General features: G+C 38.1%; 1 protein-coding gene and 1 non-coding gene across 2 annotated transcripts in view; one reads left to right on the top strand and one right to left on the bottom strand.

The window, feature by feature from the left end:
- The first annotated feature begins 3,081 nt into the window (after nucleotides 1–3,081).
- The window catches only part of LOC135710600 (pH-sensitive chloride channel 2), a 118,888-nt gene continuing 97,594 nt past the window's right edge, over nucleotides 3,082–24,375 (top strand). The window contains exon 1 of the mRNA XM_065233217.1: nucleotides 3,082–4,419. Within this exon, the coding sequence (XP_065089289.1) occupies nucleotides 3,968–4,419 (452 nt within the window). The 5' untranslated portion in view covers nucleotides 3,082–3,967. The remainder of the gene's footprint in view (nucleotides 4,420–24,375) is intronic.
- On the bottom strand, nucleotides 14,769–14,913 carry LOC135710614 (U4 spliceosomal RNA). The gene has a single exon (XR_010518430.1). It is a non-coding gene; the product is annotated as a U4 spliceosomal RNA (small nuclear RNA).

The following is a 24,375-nucleotide window of genomic DNA, read 5'->3' as shown; positions in this document are numbered from 1 at the left end:
CCTGCACTAATAAAAATTCAATGATTATATTTATGTGTCCCACACATGAATTTTGATAAATGTGATGTGATAAACAAATGATAAAGTCTGGAACGCGCAAAAATTGGTCAACTTCAAATTGGTGTATTTCTATTAAAAATGCATTAAAAAAAACCTGAAATACTGCATTTGGAAGTTGAGTGTATATACAATGGTTGCTACGATGAGTTTTCACCGTTTGCTCTCCAGTTTTCAAAATGACGTCCAAGCAAGAGGAGCAGCGTGTCAAAATTTTGCTCGCGCAGCAAGAGAATCCGACGTTTTCACACGAAACTTATGTAAATGCGGATTTCAAGGAGCTTCCGGAACAGGAGTTTTATACCGCATCAGGAAAAGGGAAGGTGGCTGAAATTTTCAAAACCATCAAACTATCGAAGTTCCCGAAAAAATATCTCGTCTGGCAGGCCATATGCACGTGTGGTCTAAAAAGCGGCATTTTCATTACTACGGGAACCATCAGTCAAGAGATCTACGTCCAGAAGTGCCTGGAAAAGCGGCTGAAACTATTCCAAAAGCAACATAATAGACCTGTGGTACGATGCGAACAACATGGTTGTAGTACCCAAAGACCACAACCCTCCTAACAGCTCAGAACTCCGCCCGATCGAATGGTATTGGGCCTTTGTCAAACGGAATCTAAAAAAAACTAATAAATCCATGGAAAACGAGCGGCAGTTTAAATCTAACTAGCGTTCGGCGGCAAATAAGGTCGATGAGACTACTGTGCAAAATTTAAGGGAAGGGGTTAAGCGGAAGGCACGGCAGTTCGGATTTGGCAAACCAAAAGAATAACCGAACATTTTTTCCTTTAAATATATGAATTGAACCTACCAAAAGAAAAACAAGAATATTTTTTTGTGATATGAACTTTAGAAACGATTTTTTTGTCGACCAATTTTTGCGCGTTACAGTCTTTATATATGTGTAGTTCTTATGGGTACACATAAAATGCATACTATTCCTATTCATTTGACTCATAAATTTCATGTGCACTTCTGAGTAGATTCTGTTTATGTGTGGACCAGGGGTTGAAACAGTTGACGTTTTTTACTACACTCGCTTCGTTGTCGTGCGCGACAGTCTGTTTGTATTCGAACACTCATGCTCTACCGTCGTCTCTCTCACACAACACGAGCGGTAGAATAACATTCGAGCTAAAAGAAAATTATCAAAATAGCTATCATATGACATGTGTGAATTCGTTGTAATTCCTAAATTTGGTGTAAATCAAACCATTTCTGATCAGAAATATTATTACAAGGACATCATTGCTTGCTATTTTCAGAATTCACACAAGCACACCATCAGCAGCTCTTATTATGAGAAAAACTAAAATACATACATTCGTGACGGTCTTCGGCGACAGTGTCGTATGACAGAGCCTTTCATATGATATTTTAGTTTGGTACTGTACTATGATAGCTTGTTTTGCAAGGGTCGGAGGCAAAGGTAGTCAATTATCACAGAAAATGTGTCGACTACCGTGACCGCTTACAAGACTGGTGTGGACACAAGAAAATCATGTGGAATTTTACATGGAAATTCGCCATCCTGCTGCCACTACGCGCGGCCGATATTAGACTGGTACAGAGACAACAATGTTGATGTCAACCCACCGAAATCGCCGGAACTTCGTCCGATTGAGTAGTTTTGGGCCATCATGAAGAAACAGTGGGTAAAAGTATCAAAAGAAGACGGCCTTACTGTTGCCCAAAACCTCATGAGTGGTGTCAAGGGCAAGGTTAGGCCATTCGGTTATGAAGCGGAGATCAAATAAAGCAATGAAGTAGAAACCTAACCATAATGTTGTAGTTTTCCCTGAATGTTTGAATAAAATCCGCCATAAAATGATGTTTTGGCGACCATTTTTGTGAGGCTCACTTTTTTCGAGCACTGCCTTTAATTTAATTTGTTCTATGATTTCCCAGTAAATTTTTGGTAACCCATAATTATGATTTGTTATTAACTGCCATTAGGGTGGTTAGTACTGGACCCTTTTTAAGAGTACCGGTATTTTGGTACCGAGAGATTCAGTACCGGTATAATCGTTGAAATACAGGTACCAAGGGATTAAGAAAATAAATAAATATTGAACGAAACAAATATGAAAAACCGCAGCCGCCGACAGTAATGAGCAAAGGCATACGCACACTTTTTGCCTGTAAATTTGAAGACATACTTCAAAACTCTGCGTACATCGTACGGGTTAGGCAAAAGGTATACGCTTGATTTTGTACTGTCGCATTAATGGCCCTTAGCTCATTTTCAACTTCAAAAATTCAATTTTAATACTGTCGTACTCTAACGACACTATCTACCTACCCTCTTCTAAAGATCATTTTCTAGCAAATAAATTATCACACTAAAGCTTCATGTTAGATAGCATTTCCAACCAACTGTGAAAATCGAAAACTTCGCGTATGAAGTAACATAAAAACACTTTGAATGAAAAACCATTTATTCAAAGTACTATAGTTCGGCCTAGTGTAGTGTTTGACATCCATTCCTCGGTCACTACTTCAAATCTTTTTTTGCAAGACAAGTCACGAATAACCTACAAGTGTTAAAGCGACTATAATAATAAAAAAAATAATCCAATTTTTGTCGCAAAATTTCCAGGTACATACAAATGCTCTCTCTGAAGTATGGTGAACCCACCTTGAGTCAATATATCAAAATATTTTTTTATACTTATACAGACTTATGCGCTATCCAAACTAAGCAAATATAATATGAAACGAGTATTGAAATTTGCTTAATCATTTTTCAAATGATCAGTTCGAAAAACAACTGTATTTTCTCATAGTATTTCGGTATCAGAAAATCACCCGGTAGAATGGCAATATCGGTACCGGTATTACCGGTTCCACAGCCCTAACAGCCATTGACAATCTTTCGAAAAGCATGTATGAACAAAAAATACAAGTAAATAGTGCTCATACGGCCCCATCCTCCCCATTTTCACCATTTTGTGATAAGGAACAATAAGATCACAGAGCACCGCAAGTCTGCTCTCAGTTATACATTTCCCATCGGCATCTCCGCAACCATCGTAGGCTCTCCCCAGCACTAGAGCAGCTGCGTCGGCCTCAGCGTCTGCATAACACCTGAACGCCTACAAAACAGAGCGAGTTCTGCTTCATCCGACGACGATCCTCCGTCAGCCTAAGTTACTCGCGTAGTGCAAAGTGTCGTGTCTCGGCCGTCGCCACCGACCGGCTGGCAGTGTCTCGTGCATTTTACCTGTACGGCATCGTAATAAGCACGAGCCACGGGGTGATCGTCGCAATATCATAGAATAAAATCAGTACTACTCGGTTAGGATCGGTTCATTCCTTAGCGAGATCATAGGTAGTAGATACCAACGGTTTTCGCTTTCATCGTGTAACGCGCGTGCCAGATAGATCCTCTATAAAAAAAATAGTGTGTTTCGTTCGAAGTCGCGTGCGTGGCCAGCTCGAGTTCTAACGAGAGCTTGCTGTAGTTTCTTCCTACTTCCCGGTTAGTTTCGAGTGGATTTTGCAGCTGGATAGTAAACATTGAAGTGAATCTCGAAGATACTGGCAGGTGACCAAACAATTGGATACATTCATTTCGTGCCGAGCAGTTCAATAAATATTGTGACACACGAGAGTGTAGTTTTCAACCAATCGCCCTCCTTTGAGAGGTGCTTGCAAACGTGATTTTTTGCATTTAAAACAAGTAATTTAACCCGTCAGATGTAATAATAGCTGCTCTGGATACAAATTAGTTTACTGCCTTCGGTGATAAGTGATATCCTCGGCACTGGTGCAAGTTTAAGTGAAAACAACGTGACGCCATCTAGGCGGAAGATAATCCATTTCTCTAAATTGCCAAATTGCATCTGTGTAGTGAATCGAGTTTCTTTCAATAATTCATTACCCAAAGCAAAGCATCGGTCGTTAAAATGCGTTCCATGATTCATATCAGTGCCATCGTATGTGTGTTGTTTATTGCTGTTGAAATTTTCGTCACTGCGGAACCAGCTAATGACATAACGACTGAGGTCCCCAGAGCAACCACCCGAGCAAACCTAGCCAACGAAACCGAGTTCGTTGATACGACACTACTCATTAAGGAGTACCAGAGCGCAAACCCTGCGGACAATGATTCGGCCAGTTCGGATAGCGGTAACAGCACGGGCACGACGACGGATGAACCCAATATCAGCAGCACCAGCACCAGCCGTAACAGCGAGAGCACAACAGCCAGCGAGAACGTCACCGAATCGAGTGCAGCGGCGGATAACAAAACGATGACCCCGGAGGAGATCCAGCGGCTACTGCTACCGCCAGCCAAGGTCGAGGCCAGCATACTGCACCTCAACGCGTCGGATGAGGTGCACGAGAAGAATACCAAGTAAGTCATGTAAATTACTGCCCCTACCGGTATCCACCTATGCCTATGTATTGAATTTTGCGCGTGCCTTGATATTGCGCGCCGTGCGGGACTTGTCTCTGATCACATTTTCGCACATCCTTGCCGGTTGCGTAGGTGTAATCCTCCTTGACGGTTGCATTACGTCAGCTCCGAGTTGCACGTATCGTTTTTTTTTTCAGTTCAAACCTGGAAGAAAATTAATCGAGTTTGGGAAAAAATAATCGCTGTTTATAGTGTTACTGAGAATTAATAGGGTTTCAAGGAAAAACATGTTATATGGGGTAACTTTCAAATCTCGGTTTAATGCTTCTTTAATTGCTTTAAAATTCCATCATTAGGTTTTTGCTCCTTGGAGTTCATCAAAATATGACTAGATCAATGAACTTCGTCCAAGCAATATATCTCCAAAATCTTAAAAAAATCCAGCAGCATACTGCGTTTTTCATCATTTATTCCAGTGGTTTTCAACCATTTTTATTCCATGCCCCGCATTTCAAAAATGGCTCACCAGTGTTTCCCCTTAAACAAATTAGATAGCTAAATACAAGACAAATTAAACTAACACGTGTTACAATACACATTTATATGCACTGTCGTTGTAAAGAAGTTGATCCATTATCAAAGGTTTATATAGTATGTCTACGACGCGCTATTTGAAAACCCCTTATTACATTTGTAAATTAATAGTCAATGAGGATCCTGCGCCTTACCATTTTCAGCTAGCGTTTAAATCTTTGGAGCCGTGATTGCCAAAGCACATCGCATGTCACCTTCGCCGTCTAGTGTAGTTAACTTTTTCGTTTTCATTTGCAACATTGCAGAAAATTCAGCTCCACACATACAACTTGATTCGAATGGCAGCAGCATTCGCAATGCTGTTTCCACAATATTACCAAGCTGAGATGCAGGGTAGATTTTGATTAGCTGTCATGAGAAAGAAGATTGCTGAAGATTTTGAAGTCAAAAGGATGGAGTACGATGAGAGTAGATGGATTTATTACCAAGAAATGGCAGAAGGCTTTTCGTAGAATGATTGGCTAGCGTGAGATTTTTAGAGCAGCTCTATTGCCGATGATGCAACATTATTTATTCGTAATCGTAGAAGGGAATGGCTGGTCAACTATTTCTACTCAAAACTTAAATTAACATGTTTTATAATCTCAAGTGGAAAGCTTTTCCGTTTACTTTAACCAATATTTTTACGTGCATGACATAAGAGTGGTCCATACAGTTGATGAGAAACAATTGTTTTATTATTCAAGATTGACCGGCATAACGTTCGACACAGTTGTATAAAAAGGTTTTTAAAACAACTTAGCTGAAGAAGGTTATTTTCTACCTCTAATGGCTAACGATTTAAACTGATTTTTAATAAGGAACTTAGGGTGGCCCCTAAAGAATCGGGTTTTCAACAGTTATTTCGTATGCATAGATTTATCGTAAAATATATGTTCTATACTTTTTGGAATTTTTATGGCACATTTTTGTCGAAACGCCCTAGTTGCTAACTCCAGGGCTGTTAGAACAGGCTCGGATTTCGCAAATTTCGTGGATTTCGCGATTTTCGCAGATTTGAATTTTCAGTCGTGAAAATCGCGGAAACATTAAATGATGTCGCGAAAATCGCGAAGGGACTGATCTGCTATTGAGGAATTCATTGTAATCTTTCCGTGCCGGATTATTTTGCTGTCATCAATTTTGTTGTTCATTTAGCTCTCATTTTTTTACCGGTTCAAACCAAACACCCTGCAAATAATCGAGAAATGATCTCAATTCCATAAGTCACACCGGATTTACACGGAAAAAAAATCCCTGGGGTCTGTCCAACGTGAGACATTTTCATGTTTTTTTTTATTTCCAATATGAACATAGCATTTTTCGTTGCCATATCATAAACGAATCATTTATATGCGAGTCATTACCATGTATACCGGATATTCTAGGTTCTCCAAATCGTCCTGGAGTTCAGTTGATTTGTTCTACTATATCAACCAAGACTGCAATAATGTCTGTAGTATCGAAATATGTCCAAACAAATTCAAAGTGTCTATGTGGATCGTGCCCGACCTATTGCTACGTATACAAGATGTTAGGTTCTGAAATAATTCTGGAGATCATATTATTTTTCTACTAGATCACCCAAGACTAATTCAAAATCTGTAGTATCGAAATATGTCCAATCAAATTTGCAGTATCTATGTGGATCATGCCAACCTATTTCCGTGTATGCCAAACGTTCTAAGATTTACAAATCGATATTTCGATACTACATATATTATCCCAGTCTTTGTTGATCTAGTAAAACAAATCATCTGAACTGCAGGACGATTCGGAGAACCTACACACTTATCCAGTCAGTAATTTTTACCGAGTTTTTTAATTGCGGAACTGTTCGGTGAAATTTTAAAAATCTGTGAAAAATTCAAAGTGGAGGAAATGTGTTCCGAAAATTTACAGACTTACTTCTGTTAACCCCGTTTAATAATGAAAAACAAAATTTGTCGATTTTATCGAATCTTTACGAATAACGGTTCATTTGAATTTTAACCGAGTTTTTTCAGTAATTCAAAAACCCAGTACAAAAATACTGACTCCTGTAAAAAAATCTAAATGTGTAGATCATATACATGAGTGTTCACTCGGCTGTCGACAGAAGCAGACCCCTCTCAATGTGTGTCACGCGATCGTCTGTTTACTCGGCAGCAACCATTGTGTGATCCTCCTCATTGTTCTTCAGCAGGTTTTTCAGTCGATGCGTCGTCGACTTTGGAAAGCAACCGTTTCGTGATGACTGTGTGAGTGCTGACCTTGTTTTGCGTCCATTGCTGCAATGGAAGCGCTCTGACCCCGTTGACAAATCTACCATACAATAAAACCACTGAAAGCGGCTTCCGTTCTGGTGGAGGAAGCTTATTGGATAGCGGAAGATACAATGTTTATTGTGTTGTACCTTTTGACAATAGTTTTAAGATGTATTGTATAGTGAACAAGAATCCTCGGCTCTGTAAAGTTAATTCGGTTGAGCCTTATCAAATAAATTAATAAATAAATAAAAAGATACATGGAAACAAATCATACATTTTATCCATATAGACACTTTGAATCTGTTTGGACATATTTCGATACTACAGACTTTATTCCAGTCATGGTTCATCTAGTATAATAAATCATCTGAACTCCAGAATGATTTAGAGATCCTTAAACATCTGGTATACATAGCAATAGTTCATGCATAATCCACGTAGACACTGTGCATCTGTCTGGAAATATTCCGATACTAAAGACATTGTCCCAATCTCGGTTGATCTAGTAGATCAAATTATCTGAACTCCAGGACGATTTGAAGAACCTACAACATCTGGATTACTCGGAAATAGATCATGAAATGATCCACATAGACACTTTGAATCTGCTTGGACATTATTCGATACTGCAGACATTATTGCAGTCTTGGTTGATCTAGTAGAACAAATCAACTGATGTCCTGGACGATTTGGAAAACCTATAATTTCCAGTACATATAGTAATAAGTCGTGCATGATCCTAAAAGTCACATATGTTATGACTTGACAACGAAAAGGTTCATATTAGAAATAAAAAAATATCATGAAAATGTCTCACCATTGGACAGACCCCAAGGAACCGCGACGTGACCAACAAGCAGTGCTGAGTTGCATCACGGTACTGACATTCTTTAGATTGACAAAAGAGATTCCTACGGTTAACAATCAAAACAACTGAGAACTCTCTATCCGTAAAACTTCTCACCAGTATGACACAACAACCGTGAGATACCGTTATTTTGCTTTTCTCACTCATTCCCAATTTCACTAACATCTGTCATGTGGTACCATCATATCACCGAGGAAAAATAAAAAGACCTATAAAATGACCATCATCTCATTTCGAGCATAAATACGGTTAAGACGGTCATTCCTCTTCCAAAATCACGGATAAGGCGATAGTTGTGATGTATCAAGGAAAAAGTCTTACCAGAAATTATTATTGTGAGAATTCATATCTGCATAAACACGTACTACCTGTAGTCACGAATGCTTATTCATGGATAGAGATTTTGCAGCTATTTTTTTTCCGGATACCGTGACGCTTGAGCTCGAATAATAAGGATGCTGACCGCATATCGTATCCACATTACCGAAGCCCAAGTACCAAGGGATCAGTAAAAAATCCTTGCGTAAATAGGAATTCCTCTCTAAATATTGGAATTGTAGTTAAAAGTGTTATTGCTGAGTAATCAAACGACGGCGCCGGTGGTGTAGTGGTAAGCGTGATTACCTCTCACCCCAGCAGGTCTGGGTTCAATCCCAGTCGGCGCCGCAGGGATGTTCTGAGGCATAACATCTCTGATCACGCCTTCCTTCGGATGGGAAGTAAAGCCGTTGGTCCCCGGTTCATGAGTAGATGGGTCGATAGGTAGGGTCCAGGTGTGGGAGCTGCCTTCCTGGCACGTCGGTAGCATTGGTGCTCAGCACGGAAAACAAGATCGACGGAAAAAACAAACCAAAGGAAAAAAAAAAGTAATCAAACGTTGATCTGTTGAACAAGTCATTATATATTTTTAGGTTAAACACAATACAATATTTGCTTGGCTCACCACAGTTCAGGATTATTTCAGAAAAAGTAGACAAGTACCAAACACAAGCGTCATACAATAACGTTAGCAGTTTTTCGGAATTTTTCAACTCGCCCTCTCCCAATGTAAGACTTTGTAAAATCGTACCAATTGCTCCTCCACCCTTATTAACATCCTACAGCATTCTGCATTTGATTTCTTCATCCTTAAATAAAATATATCCCTCTCTAGTAAAGATATCGTTAGAAAATTGCAAGCACCCCATCCCTCTTTGATGCTTACACAATTCAAGACCAACAATTGAAAAAAGCCTCAACTCCATTTTGTAAACAAACCTTATAACCATTTTCTCGTGAAACGAAACCTACATTCACAAAGCTAAAACACAATCGGGAAGAGAAGAATTTCCCCTACCTGTTAATTTTGTTGGTTTGCGTTGGCGGACTTCGGTTCGCAACAAAATGGCTTTGCAAGGTTTGTTTACAAAATGAAGGCCTCAACAATTGTTGGTATTGAATTATTGCACGGTGCATTATAAATACACATTTTCTTCACTTGAGGATTCAACAATCAAAGCAACCATCAACAAAGAAATCTTCAATTCGTTACTTTGAAGTCCGTAAGGAAACGCAGTGTATTTCAATAAATCATCGCTAAAATTAATAGCGAATTCGTTAATTATTCAGTTTCAACCTGTATCGTGTATCAAGATTGGATCTGTTTATTTTCTGGCAAACGTCAGTTTGTTAGTTTGCTTTTAAAACCAAGCTCAGGTTCAGCTGTTGGTTCCATGATGCACAGCAAAAAAATAATTTTGATATCACATCAAAGTGGATGCACTACAATCATGTCGAAAATTTCATTTAATTTTTATGACCACATAAATAAACAAATGCAGTAAAAGCAGCGTAATGTCAGTTCATGCATTGTATTAATGATAATTTTGTCCAAGTAATATTACACCATATTTTCGACATGATAGTAGTGCATCCACTTTGACGTGATATCAAAATTATTTTTTTGCTGTGTGGTCCTTGCAATTTTTCGGAGCAATTCAAAATTCTAAGATTTGTCTCTTCACTTTTCGCACGAAACGTAACAACGTTGAAAATATATTTGTTTTGACAGTAAAATTCTCGTGAGCTTGTCAATTGTGAGTTGTGTCAGTTTTCAGATTTATTACGCATCGTACACAATGACGCGTACGTAAAAGAGAATTGATACTGTGTGGCTTTAATTTGCAAGTTAAGAAATGGCATTTTTGAAGATAAACGGATATTTTTCTACATTGTAACAGCACGCACATATTTATTTGTTACAGGAAAATGAAAATACAACGTTTTCCTCAAAATGTTTCGTATGTTCCGAACTTAACAACTTTTAGCAAGAACAGGAAAATGAGGGAGCATTATTCTCACTTCCCACTTATAAATTTTCAACAGAGATGATCAGTGAGTGAATAATTTTGCTACTCTCTCCTTGCCATTTAATCTAACTGTCATAGATGGCTTTTATGAAGACGGTCTAGTGAGGTAAAGGTGTTTCCAAGTGATATGCTAGTTGACCGTCATTTTTGAGAGGTGACGGTAATGTGAGGATGACCGTCATGGTACAATAACCGTTATGATAATGCACAGCACTGCCAGCAAGTGTGACTTATGAAACTCTGGTAATTTCTCGACTATGTGCAGGGTGTTTGGTTTGAATCGGTAAAAAATTGAGAAAACTAGAGCCAAATTAACTACAACATTTGAGACAGCAAAATACGTCAGAGACGCAAAGGTTAATTTTCAAGAAAATTTGCATTTCAAATGAAAATGCATTATTATCTTTTAAATAATGTTTAATCAAATCTAGGCCGGTATTATTCAATAAAATCTCATATTGTAAGGGTGTTTTATTATGTTCACTAATTACTCAGAATTTAAACTATACATTAATAACTGAAGATTATGCATTGTTATTTTTTTTCAAAGTTTACAAACGATACTCCTTTAGCTCAGTCGGGAAAGGCGTAGCTACAAAGCAAGTCTATGCTGGAGGTGACTGAGTTCGATTCCCGTCCGGTTAATTAATTTTTCGGGTTGGAAAATTTCTCTACTTCCTTGGGCATAGGATGTGAAAGTACTTAAAAGAACACTAAGTTGAGAGCAGGCAAAAATCTAATATGATATAAGCAATAAGCTTGAAATGCCTAATGCCAAATGGTATTTTTAGGCAATGAAAACAGTTTTTTTTTTTGCATGGATTAGTATTTGAAGTTGCGGATTTCTTTTGAAAATCTTGTAACAGCCCTGTAACTAATTTTTGTGAAATGTTATAAACGATTTTCACTGAAAAATTGTCCTTATTTATATCTTAATATGTATAAATAAAAATGGTGCATGTGGATTTCTATGCTATTAGTTGTATTTGAAAGATCATACTTTAATTTATCTACGGTGAAAAAACTTTAAAGGTCAGTTTTTTCACATTTGAAAAGTGTGTATTTTTACTGAACAACTGAGTTGCTTCAATAAAAATGAGCGCTATAATTTTTTAACAAGTGCCCAGAACATATATTTTACGAGAAGTCAATGTATGAAAAGTAACTTTTGAAAAACGATCTTTTAGGAGTCACCCTTCATTACATATTAAACACATGTATACATCGTTAATCATTAGAACAGAACATTGATTCCTTCAGCAAACTTGCTGTAAATGAGTTGGTCTACAACTTTGTCGGACTTGGTGGATCTCTGTCTCAAGTTGTTTATTTACATTTGCGTAGCTAAACAAAATTGCTGAAGAAGGCCTAGGGGGAGTCTGTGGCATTTTTGTTTTGTTTTATTAAACTACTGTTAAATAGAAACTCTGAAACTACTATTGAATCAAAAGGCGTTGGATACATTTACACTATTATTTCTATTCATTTATTTAATAACAACGCTTTGGGAGCCTTACAAACTTACTGATTTTCAACCAGCTATGATCGTTTGTTCCAGCTTTTTGTAATGAAATTACATAATGTTCGGATCTCATTAAGATTTTAGGAATCCCAAACTTAAAAAAATTATCATGTTATGTTGTTCTCAGAGTTAGATAATTCCATGAATTTTATTACAAGATTTTTATTCAGATCTTCTACACTCCCGATCATAAGTTTAAGGGCACCCCCAAAAAAACATGACAAATTTGTTATGTTCATATCTTTGTCATGTTACGTCCAATTTTCGTTCTTTTTATATCATTTGAACGGTATTGAATGGAACTTTCCTCGTAGGCATTGTTCAATATAATTTTCAAATTTTGTGTGCTAAAAGTTCACCCAAAGTTACAATATTTTTAACATTTACTCTGAAAAATCGTGACTGATTTTCTCAGAATTGGGTTGGCCAAATTTTGAAATAAAAGTAGTAGTAGAACACTTATACCATTCATACCATTCAAATAACCTTTGGAGATCGAAAATTGAACGTAAAATGAGAGATCATTGAACAAAACATATTTGCATGGTTTTTTGGGGCTGTCCCTAAACTTATGATCGGTAGTGAAATATAAATCAATATATCATCAAGTAAATCTCAGACATAGGTACCAAAATTAAATCTCAGGGCTTTGAATTTATAATTTTCAAAATTTCTAACTTTAAGATACGACAATAAGCACATAGATTAAATTTTATACATTTTAAACTTCGGAAAATGTTCATACTACATGTTAATGGACAATTCTTAACATTCTGCAAGTTAAAATAAAAATAGTTTTGAGATCCCAAACCCCTGTGTTCTCAAGATTTTGTAACGAAAAAATAGATACCTATGATACAGATTGTGAGTGTAAATTCTTCAAATTCAAATGTTAATGAAAGAAATCGGAAAATTTGATAATTGATCAAATTTTGCGATTTTTTTAATTATAAGACTAAGATTGAAGACAACATATCAAGAAGACTGGCAACTATTCCATTTTCTCATACGACCGCTATGAGACCGACACAATCGTGTCATCTGCCGCGCAAAGGTAAATGCTTCGTACGAATTTGATAGCAAAGATTACAACCTCAGAAGAAAGGTTTGTGCATTTGCTCATTTTTATATGCAGTACTTCCACATTCTCTCGAGTGCAGCGCTACTGTATCTGTCGCTTGGATTCTGGCAGAGTTGCCAGTCTTCTTGATGTCTTTGCTAAGATGCAGATCCTTCCTAGGATTTTTTTTCCTTGATTTGTTTTCCGTGCTGAGAACCAATGCTATCGACGCTCCCACACCTGGAAGGCGTGATCAGAGATGTTATCCCTCAGAAAATCCCGGCGGCGCTGACTGGGATTGAACCCAGGCCTTTCGGGGTGAGAGCCAATCACGCTTACCATAAAAAAAAAAACAATGTAATTGAAGAAAAACCCTGAAAGTTGACAAATTTGCCGAATTTCTGCGAAATTCGCTAATTTTCTCTAAAGTTCGCTTATTTTCAACAACGTTTGAAGAAGTTCTACAAAGTTCTCTGAATTTATAAAAAACTTATTGAAGTTCTACAAAACTATCTGAAGTTCTGTGAAGTTCACTAATTTTAGCTGATTTTTTTTATCAAATTTGTTGCATATCTAGAAAGTTTCTTGACCTTTTACCGAGGGGGTCATCACATCTTTATCTCAATTCCAGAAGCTCAAAAAATCTCACACTAGCAAATTAATCTACGAAAAATCTTCATCTTTTGCAGGAAATCTTCAGAATCGTCATCAATTTTGTTTCTATCTACTCAGCGTGCGCGCAGCTAACCACGCAAAAACAAAATCTTTCCTATATATATATATCGTAGATAGAGTCGTTCCCCCCACTTTTACACAGTTCATGCTTTTTTTTGTTAATTAATTTATTTAATGAGGCTCAATCGAATTTACTAGGGGAAATGACGGGTTCGGCAACCCAAATTGAAACGCTTATTTCACTAGATTTTCCTAGGAAAACAATTCGCTGAATTCATTCAACGATTTTTTAGGCTTTCAGCTTCAATTTGATTATATTTTTACCTCTGAGAAAATGCAATCTAGTGGGGTTTTCTTGAAATGAAACACACGCACTACAAAATGATGCTGATTTCGAGTTGCCGATGAAAGCACAGCGGTTTAACACGCAGCTCAAATAGAAAGATATTGCCCACAATAGTCGCTCTCACTAGAGAAGATTGGAGCTTTGTAAAAACGTTTCAAAACAGTTTTTGACAATTTTTTCGACTGAAATTGTTACAGTCGCTGGCAGCAAAAGATTGTAAACAAATCAACACTGCATATGTGTGCGTTCCTTAGAGAAAAAGGCTAAAGAACGATGGTCGCTGCTTAGGTTGCCAGGAATACGTAAATTCTCCTATACATAGCTGAGAATTCTTGTTCGTAAAACAAGAATTAAAAGGTACTGCATAACAAACACTTAATCTACCGCTATCCAATAAGCTTCCTCCATCAGAAAGAGGTTCGCTTCCAGTGGTTTTTCATTTTAAAGCAGTATCGCCAACGGGGGGGGCAGAACGCTTCCATTGCAGCAATGGATGCAAAACGTGGCCATCACTCACACACTCATCACGAAACGGTTTTTTTCCCAAAGTCGACGACGCATCGACCGAAAGAACTGCTGATGAAGAACATTGAAGAGGTGGCAACTCTTCGATTTTCTCATACGACCGCTATGAGACCGACACAATCGTGTCATCTGCCGCGCAAAGGTAAATGCCGAGTGAACACTGTTAAGTTCAATAAATGTCTACGAAGTTTTCAAAAATTATTCAATTTTTCTTGAAGCTCTATGAAGTTCCTCAAAATTCTACAACCTATTTTTTGCTTTCAACAAGCAATAAACGCACCTCGGATGAACCTCATTGGTGATGATATCGTCACTGCGCAAAGCTTCTACAACATGTCTTTTACATTCAAGAAGTCCTCCGAGCTTCTACGGAGTTCTCAGAAATAAAATGAGGTTATATTAGCTTTAACGAATTACTCTTGACTTCTATGAAGATGCTGGGAAGAATCCGTTATGTAAATCTGAAATATTGAATATGAATAACGACATGAGAAGACATCTCGTAGATTTCGTTAAAGATTTTTTTTAAATGTACCTAGCATGCCTGGGCTGAATAAACCCCACATTATGTCAGAGTACACAGGTATAATATAGAGTATTTGCTGTGATAGCTCATTTAAGGCTTCCCTTATTAAATGTGATGAGGGCATCGCAGAAGTGAAAGATTTCGCCACCTAAATCCTGAGCTATTCAATTTTCGTAGGGGAAATGGCTCTAATGTTGGCCTATGGATCTAAGATTGGGCCCATCGCTAAAAATCTGCTTTTTTCCAATTTTATCTAGATGAACGAGTCATTGAGATGGTACCAGTGGCGTCGTGTCCACATGTGCAACCTGTGCACGACACAAGTGTAAATATTTTAAAAAAACTTGTTCAGATTTTTATAGATTTTCTGGTCACTGCTGACTCCAGACCACTCCAGACCACCAGTGACCATGAATACACTATTTTTTAGTGTAGCTCAATTAAATCTTCGACCTTGGTTTGCTTCAAAAAGGATTAATTTCAGCTCCGATGGTCTGCCTAATCCCTAATGCATAGATTTTTAATCATTTCGATATCACTACCATGACAACACTCGTTAAATAGTGCACCTAAAATGCGTGATGAAAGCCTAGCAGACCTTCTATCACCTCTTGAAACATACCACACATTTTCCACAATACAAGGCGGTTGAACCACTAGTTGTAATTGAAACTTTCAGCAGTCACGCGTCAAACGGGAGCAACACGGAAACAGCAGTCTGGTACGCTTTGGACGTTATCATACTTGCAGACTGGCTTGAATGTGTGATTTTAATTTAGAAGAACATTTGTGATGTATGGGTGCCTAAAGCGTGCATTTTACGCTGTGCACTTGGATATCTGATTGTAGGCAAAGAGAGTAATGGAGAAAGAGAGCGCAAAAGCTCTCTCTCACTCTCTTGTCAGTTGTAAATCTCTCAATTACCGATGGTTGCGCCGGTGCTAGGAGCTTCATCAAAGGTGACACAAGGAAGAAGTGTTAGTTTGTTTACTAAAATGAGCTATGCCCATTTTGTTATGGAAAGTTTTGCTATAAGAAATGCTCTTCGTGGTTATTACCGAAATTCACATCAAAGGTTGATTAATTGCGTAGGAAATCAGTTTGGCACGGCATTTTTGACCAGCATACTCCTTCCGGTTGTATGAAATAGGTCAAAAACTGTTCAAATCCGCCCATATTTTTTAATTTCTATATGGCAAAATAGTGAACTTTTCGTGAAAATTAACGGCAAAGGAACTCACCAACACTGGGATCCCGTGAGCTCCTGTCCACCTGTGATAAAACCATCTCGGCGCCGGTGCCCCTTTCAAAACTTATGAGCTTCCCCTGGTTCATTCTGATAGTGTTGTTCTGATGAATAACGAGTTGATTAATTCAAGTTTGCTACTCAGGGGACTTCATTAATTTTCCTTAGATTTTGACACTGTTTTGTATCAAAAAATGCTTCAGAAGTGTTTGACGGATATTCTTCATTACACTTCAGTCGAAAGAGTTAGCCTTGTGGTAAAAACGAGAATTATTTAAGTTTTGCAATTCCTACTTCTTCGGTTAGCGCAAAAAGGGCCATACAAGTTTTGTCTACACAAGATGATAGGCCCTTCAAATGTTACGTTAGGTAGTGATTAAGATAGGAATTGAGAATATGTCCTTCGAATTCATGGAGCATTGAAAAATTAAACAAAAACTCATATGTGGTGGCAAGCTATAACGAACTAAGTTTGGTGCACAGGTAAACAAATGAGGCACGCGACGCCTTTGGACGGTACTAATGGATATTTTTAAGCGCTATTGAAAGTTTAGTCCATTGATGTATTTATGTATGGGCCCAAATTAGGGGCATTTAGGCCGACATTAAATCCAGTTCCCCTATTTTTTTAATTCCGTTTCAAGCATGTAGGGGAACTGGGCCGAAAATTAATATAGTAGGTAAAATTAACAAATTGCTTTTTTCAAATTTCACCGCTTAAATTTTGAAAACTTCTGCAAATGTAAACGATTGAAAACGTAAAATCGATGCTTAAAAAGCCTTTGTGCTAAATGGAAAAATTCCAAGTATTCATTTTATCCTCGCTTCTCCAACGTATTTCTATATATTCCTAAAGAAGACTATTGCGATATTGTTCACATTCCAAACACTAATTTGGATTTGTGTTCATTCCACCAGGTTTATGGATGAGCAGTGTTTTTGATCATTTTCTTCGAAATATACTGCTCATATTAGCTAGGCTCTTTTGCGGTATCACATCATTTTTTTTCTTTGATTTGTTTTCCGTCGATCTTGTCTTCCGTACTGAGTATCAATGCTACCGGGAGGCAGCTCCCACACCTGGACCCTACCTATCGACCCATCAACTCATGTACTGGGGACTAACGACTTAACTTCCCTTCAGAAGAAAGGCGTGATCAGAGATTTTATGCCTCAGAAAATCCAGACGGTAGCGACTGGAATTAAACCCAGGCCCTTTGGAGTGAGAGGCAATCGCGCTTACCATTACACCACCGGTGCCGCTATATTTACATAATAGAAACATTTGTTGGAGAATAATGTATATCGTTCTTGTTATGGAGTAGTTGATAGTTAAATTTAAAATCTTTATTTTAAAGATTAATTAAATTTAATCCAAACGATATTCTACAATGATTTATCGACGTAGATTGCGCTTAGACAAAAATGTTGACCCTTAGTTTATTCAGATATAAATCCATTATTTTAAATTGTTTTTCCACGTTCAATAAGTCTCTGTGGTGGAGTTAGAGGCGAACCAGCCCCAGGCTGAAAGCCTCCCTAATAAAGATAAATCAATCAATCTCTGTGGTGTACCTTAACGAAAACTAGTTTTTATAATTTATTTTTGACTTCCACTAAACTTTACAGGTATTCGGTCAAATAATAGAGCATTCCCGGATTATTTTCCAATGAACTTTACCAGTTGATTCCGTGGATTTTCCCGAGATGTCTTCTAATTTTTTTTATCCCAAGCTCTTTCATAAGGTTTGCACAATATTCCCAGGAAGAGCTTCACAGCCTTCCCGGAATGAATCATGGACTTCCTCAACATGTTCTCTAAAACTCCCGTACAAGGATGCTTTAGCTTCTCCGAATTCCCAGTAAACAATAACCTACTAAATTTAATCTATATGACTAGATCATGAAATCTCGCGATACATGCCCATACCATCCTAATGGCTTCGCCTACCTTTACACTCCTCATAGACCTTCTGCTAATCAGATTGACCAAATGACGTAAATCTCCTAAACTTGCCGAGCTACTGTGTGGCGCACGGCATTCCGAAAGGCTGATTTGCGGTTGTGAGCAATGGTTATGAGTAATACATGAGATCCAAGATCATCTTACATCGGAAGGTCATTGCGGTAAAACTAGTCCCTCACATTGCTGGCTATCGACCTCATAAAACATTTAACCAAATTAATTTCTGAGACCAACCACCGCGCCGATAAGATGCCTTTCTTGGGTTAGAGGCCACCGCGCGCTCACTTTGCCCGTTTCCCATTAGCGCACTGAAAATAAAATTTCGTTTATACTACGAAAACGTTCGTTTGTGCCACGAATTCATTCGTTGCTATCTGCAACGAAATATATTCGTACTTTGTATGAAGCGAGATTCGTTTAATGTACCAACCTAATTGATTTCGTAGCATTCTTGCATTTTACGAATCGCTACGAATTATTCGTATGTAAAAATGCCAATGACGAAGAAAAGTACGAATAATTAGTAGACTTATAAAACAGCATTCATACATTGTACGATAAATAATACACACTTACGAAAGTTTCGTTGAAAAGTAAGAGTGACTTTCTAGCAATTGTTGTATGTACGAAAAAGTTAGTACATTCGCATCTGCCCAACAATCAGTGCCAGCAGAAACAACAATAATACGAATATGGTCACCTGGGAGGACAACAGCAGAGTACTGGTGGAACAAACAATCATCATCAAATATACAAAAAACAAACAATCATTACAATTTTACTTCTGTATTTGTCACACTAAATATCACTCAGCGCAAACAAACCCGCTGATACGCATTGTACAACCATTTTTAATTCATATTCGGGGCATCATCACTCAGCACGTCTTTAATTCCGTGGGTTGTTTTGTCGCTGGATTTCCGCTAACGCTGATTAATTAGGAACAAATCCATTGGGTAATTTCGTTTCGTAACTTGCATCCATCCAACGTGGGCAGCACAAACATCGATGCACACAGTTTAATCCTGCGATGAAGGAATTTAAAATAAAATACAACTGGATTAGCTGCAAACCGGATTCCATACGGGAACCACATCCTGCAAATTATCAATTGGATTATTAGTATCATCAACACATCACATCACAACACATTAATGTACTTACCGTTTTTAATATTTAGCTGTCTCATGATGATGATCGAGTTCTTCTAGCTGCCCAGGAACTAAATTGTATGCTATAAACTGATTTGCACTGACGACCAAAAGGTAGTTTTAATATCCGTACGAAATTCAGTTCGTGTATTCTACGAATTAAGTGTAATGTTGAAATTTTATCTGATGACATGCAATAGGAATGTTTCGCAGATCAAACGAAATAATTGTTTTATCTACGAAAACCATTTTTACGAAATGAGCAAAAGAGAAATTACGAATAAAAAATTTCAGTGCGGAAGCATCCAATGTCGAGCAACGGTCGCACATTCGTCGGGCTAATGCACTTTGATTGTATACCATCTCCGATAGCGATCTGGGTACATCGTTCTATTGTGTCGCCTGGGCAGATTGCGTGTGCAATCGAATGAAGAATATCAATTAATTTAGGAGCATCGATAGCGACGAATACAGCTTGTCACACATGAATCTGGACACATCTCGTACCTCTTCGTAGGACAGATCGTGACTCAGGAAAGAATATTCCGGTAATGAGGTGAGAGAAGCGTACCTGGTGCTCGTGATATAGCGAGAATAAGACGTCATCGTCGTGTAACAAAACACAGTCGTTGGCATTGATTGGGGCGAGGTTCTTGATTTTGACGGGGGCCCTGCAACCAGTAGACGCATACAATCGTGTAACGCTGCGATCATACCTAGGTACAAGCGGTTCAGATTACTTCCGATTGAGCACGCGCTGTTGGAAAACCTGTTCGAAGTACCGGTGCCGATCTAGTTCTAAATGTGCGTAATTCAATTTCATTCATAATATTTTCCCGGTAACTAAGTAAAGTGGTTCGTTAACCGGTCATTAGGCTGGAATCGGTCTGGCACTAAATATGACCTATGTATGTCGCGTCAGCTTGGAAAGCTGTGCCGAGGATACGAAGGTATGCTGCCTCGAGAATCGTCGTCATTCGTCGCGGTAAAGCTGTAGTATAGTATTTAGATGACGGTCGGGCACGTTGGGCCTAAAGTAAATACACTAATGGTGAGGTATGGATGGAGACGTGATTTATATATTTGCCAAAGCGTCACCAGCTTGAACTGGAAGTCGTGCATTTATGCTGGACGATAGGCGGCGACGTGATTCGACGAAAACGTGTTTGTCGGAAAAATGAAAGCTGTTTAGGTCTAGCACCATGCGTCTCCACAAATTTAAGATGAATGTTTAATGGCTCACTTAATCAAGACTTTTAACGTATGGAAAGAGCACACACACACATCTACACACTTGGTCGTTCTGCTAAAAAAAAAGCCATTAATCACATGAATCACCTTAGCCACACTCTCCGCCTACTGCAAGCTCCTAATTAGAATATACGAGTGTACACAGACACTGGAATGCTTCTTATCACAACAAAGTTAATACTGACGCTGTAATAAAAACAATTTGTGCAAACGGAGAGTCTAATGATAATCTTGTGCAATCCGTTCGCTTTGGTAAAACGTGAACAGCATTTGGAAATAATTGCTGTTCAATGTAGAAAAAGATAAGTTATTTTGGTTGGGAATTTTGCCTAGCTGAAACATCGGCAAAGATTTCAGGCTCTTTAAACTTTTTTTTCTGGCATATAGAAACCTGACAATTAGCTGTTTCGTGCTGCTTCTGACAACACGCACCACCAGGGTGAAAAGCCTTCAATCATGTGGGCTGATAGATAATATATTTGATAATGTATGGTGAAATTCACTTTAAATTAAAAATATCAAAAATGGTGCAATTTGTCCGATATATTATTTCTACATAATGTCATTGATTGTTAGGTTTTTGCGATGTGCATTGCTTTTGTGCAGAGAGTGAATAAAAGTGATAGGGAAAATGGATGTAATGTCGGCCTAAATGCACCTAATTTTGACCCATACATAAATTCAGCAATTAACTAAATTTTCAATAGCGACCAAAAATATCCATCCGTCCCAATGACGCGTTCATCTAGATTAAATTGGGCCCAATCTTAGATCCATAGGCCAACATTAGAGTCATTTCCCCTATGTAGTTATTGTGTGGTTGGAATCACTGGAGGAGGAATTGTTTAAACATGACTAGAGGAAAATATGCGTGGAAGCATCGGGGATGCGCTCCCGGATAGATTGATTTGGAGAGTACGTTCCACTTCAAGCTTGTTCTCTTTATTTCTCGATTACATTTTCGAGAGGACGTATCTACTTTTGTGGACAGTGCGTTTGATGGTCAGTTTGGTTTGGCTGGTGGCTCACCCGCGCGTGCTGGTGCCACTAACAGGTAGGGGAAATTTCCCCTATCTGGTAGTGGTGTTGGCATGCGTGGGCGGGATGTCGGTTGCGCCGGATTGGGGATCAGTCTTAGTTTACTTTGTGAAGTAAGGGGCACGGTAGCCCACATAGTTTAACCGGTGACCTTCTCTCGTGTTGTACGATTTCGGTGGGTTGTTGACACAAGTTTATGATTTTTTCTGAAGCTATTGTTCTACACAGTGAGACTATTTACAGTGGACGTTCGGATTATTAAGCGTGTATCGATTTCAGAGGATAAATAGAGGCGCTAACTTTTTCAGATCGGTTTCCGTATCGGCTAAAATTGTCGTTGTTTATAATGTGTTGTGATTCAAAAAGTTCAATTGAGGTCTTATGGTGGTGGTTTTTGCATTAGAGGGCCTAACTATAAGGAACAACTTTGTAGAAGAGATTTTTAGACTAAAGTTTCAATTTCAGTCTCAAAACATATCATTCCACCTAAATCTGCATTCTGGACCATTGTGCACTGCAGTGCACTGACGGGGCGACATCTGTCGGATTTGAACTATTACCGAATTGACAGAATTTCACTGATACAGTCAGTAAAGCGTATTTTTCAATAGCTTTTCTTTTGGGAGTTATTGGGTAAAATTTCTCAAAAAAGACAAATAAACATCATACACTTTTCAAGACATATTTTATTAGAGGCAAGCAGCTGTTTGAACACAGTTTTCAATGTATTTATTTCTTGATTAATTTTCCGGTCCCTTTTCCTTCACCTCCTCCTTCGCATTTTGGGGCTCACTGTATCCGCAAATACATACCTAAGAAAACAAAACTATTTAATGAACATTCCTAAGCTAAAGTAAAGCCAAATAGTAAAGTATCCCGACTGGGTACTCTACACAGACAAAGTCTCCTTAAACTGATCAAATACTTAATTCAATCTCATCAACTGAACACCGCCTTGCAAAACTTCCACATCCCTGGGTTTGCCGGGCGGGGGATCACCTTGAAAGATTACCCTCTTCAGCTAAATGAAGCCATTAACGCATATATCATATTGATAGTTGTTCGCCTGGGAGCTGACATGGCGATGATTACTCATCATAAAACGTGTATTAACGACCCGTTGCATTCTGCGGACGAAGCAAATATGTAAATAAACACATAAACACACGTTGAGCCTATACCTGGAGGGTTTCATATATTTAGCATATGTTTCGTTGCATCGTCCATCGTTGGTGGGCACAGAAAGTGACATAATGGACAATGGACTGCATCCATAGATACGAAAAGGTCAATCTTTCTTGGATCTTGATAAGTTGAAACTTGAAACACAAATTGGTTATGTTATTGCATTATTTGGTTACAGCTAGATCGCGTTGAACCTTAGCAGTGATTTCAATGTGAATTGCAAATAATGCGTTTACATAATGAATAGCTTCAAATTTGCAAATTTTACGTGTTATTTCATTGAAACTTAATAAGTCGCCCTCTGATAGTTCTCTGAACTTCTGTTTGAAATTTTTCCAAGCTTTCGAATTTCTCTTAGCACTTTCGTGAACATCCATCTGCAAGCTTCCCGAGATTATCAAAATGACGAATGAATAAACGAATTTCAGATTTTACCGCTCAGAATTCCATGAAACTTCGCATACTTGTTCGTTAGGTACATGAACCATGTTTGTACTGAAATTCAGCCATTTTGACTCTCGCCTAATATATCAAAATTATTCGGCGTATTCGATATTTTTAATTAAATCATAGTACAAAACCGACTCAGTAATCGAAATGACTTCAGAGGCCTTAGCTCAGTCAGTTAGCAAGTAGCATAATCGTTACAATTTAGGAGCAATGGAATATTACTCACCTTTCACAGTAACGAATCTAACTCGATCCACTAATGCAATTCTGTCAGTCTAAGCTTAAATGTTGCCACAGTAGAGTTAAAGTCGACGAGGATGTAGACTTCGTTGAACCTAGCCGACATGCACAGCAAAAAAATAATTTTATTATTACATCCAATAGGATGCACTTCAATCAACAATCAATACGAAACTAACGATTTTAAATTGGCTCACTACTTGACTAGCCTATTGGTCCCAAGCAAATCGATTAACGTGCTCCATTCTAGTCAAAATTCTAGTACAACACTATGTTTGTTTTGATTCGCTATGAAAGTTTGACAGATAAAATGAGGGGTTCGTGGATTTTCCTATGTTTCGAGGGGTGCATCGATTAGCTTGGGACCGAAGATAGTACCAGAGCTGAGCCAAAAAGTTGAGCACGTTTCTTCAGGACCTTCTGGTCTTAGAGTTACCTCTATGCTATTACTAAGTCGAAGGCGATGAGCTTCGATTTGGGAATATTCTCGACTTCGCTGGGCATAGGAATATCATTACGATTCCCAAAATCAGCTGCTCGTATTTCAAAGTTTCGAAAATTTCGATGATTCCTATATCTGTTGTTGTTGTTGTACTTAAAGCTTGGCCCACTTACACGCAAACCATGAATTTATTACAATGAATGTTAGTTCCATTTCCTATCATCCTCTGTTCATGAACATTTCAGCGAATGTTAGAAGTTAACCTTGCAGATTATGCAATGGTTTTTTGTCT

Source organism: Ochlerotatus camptorhynchus, unplaced genomic scaffold (assembly GCF_037179485.1).
Source record: "Ochlerotatus camptorhynchus isolate MF236.1 unplaced genomic scaffold, CSIRO-AGI_Acam_v1.1 ptg000392l, whole genome shotgun sequence".
Lineage (NCBI taxonomy): Eukaryota > Metazoa > Arthropoda > Insecta > Diptera > Culicidae > Ochlerotatus > Ochlerotatus camptorhynchus.
This window is presented reverse-complemented; position numbering and strand designations above follow the sequence as displayed.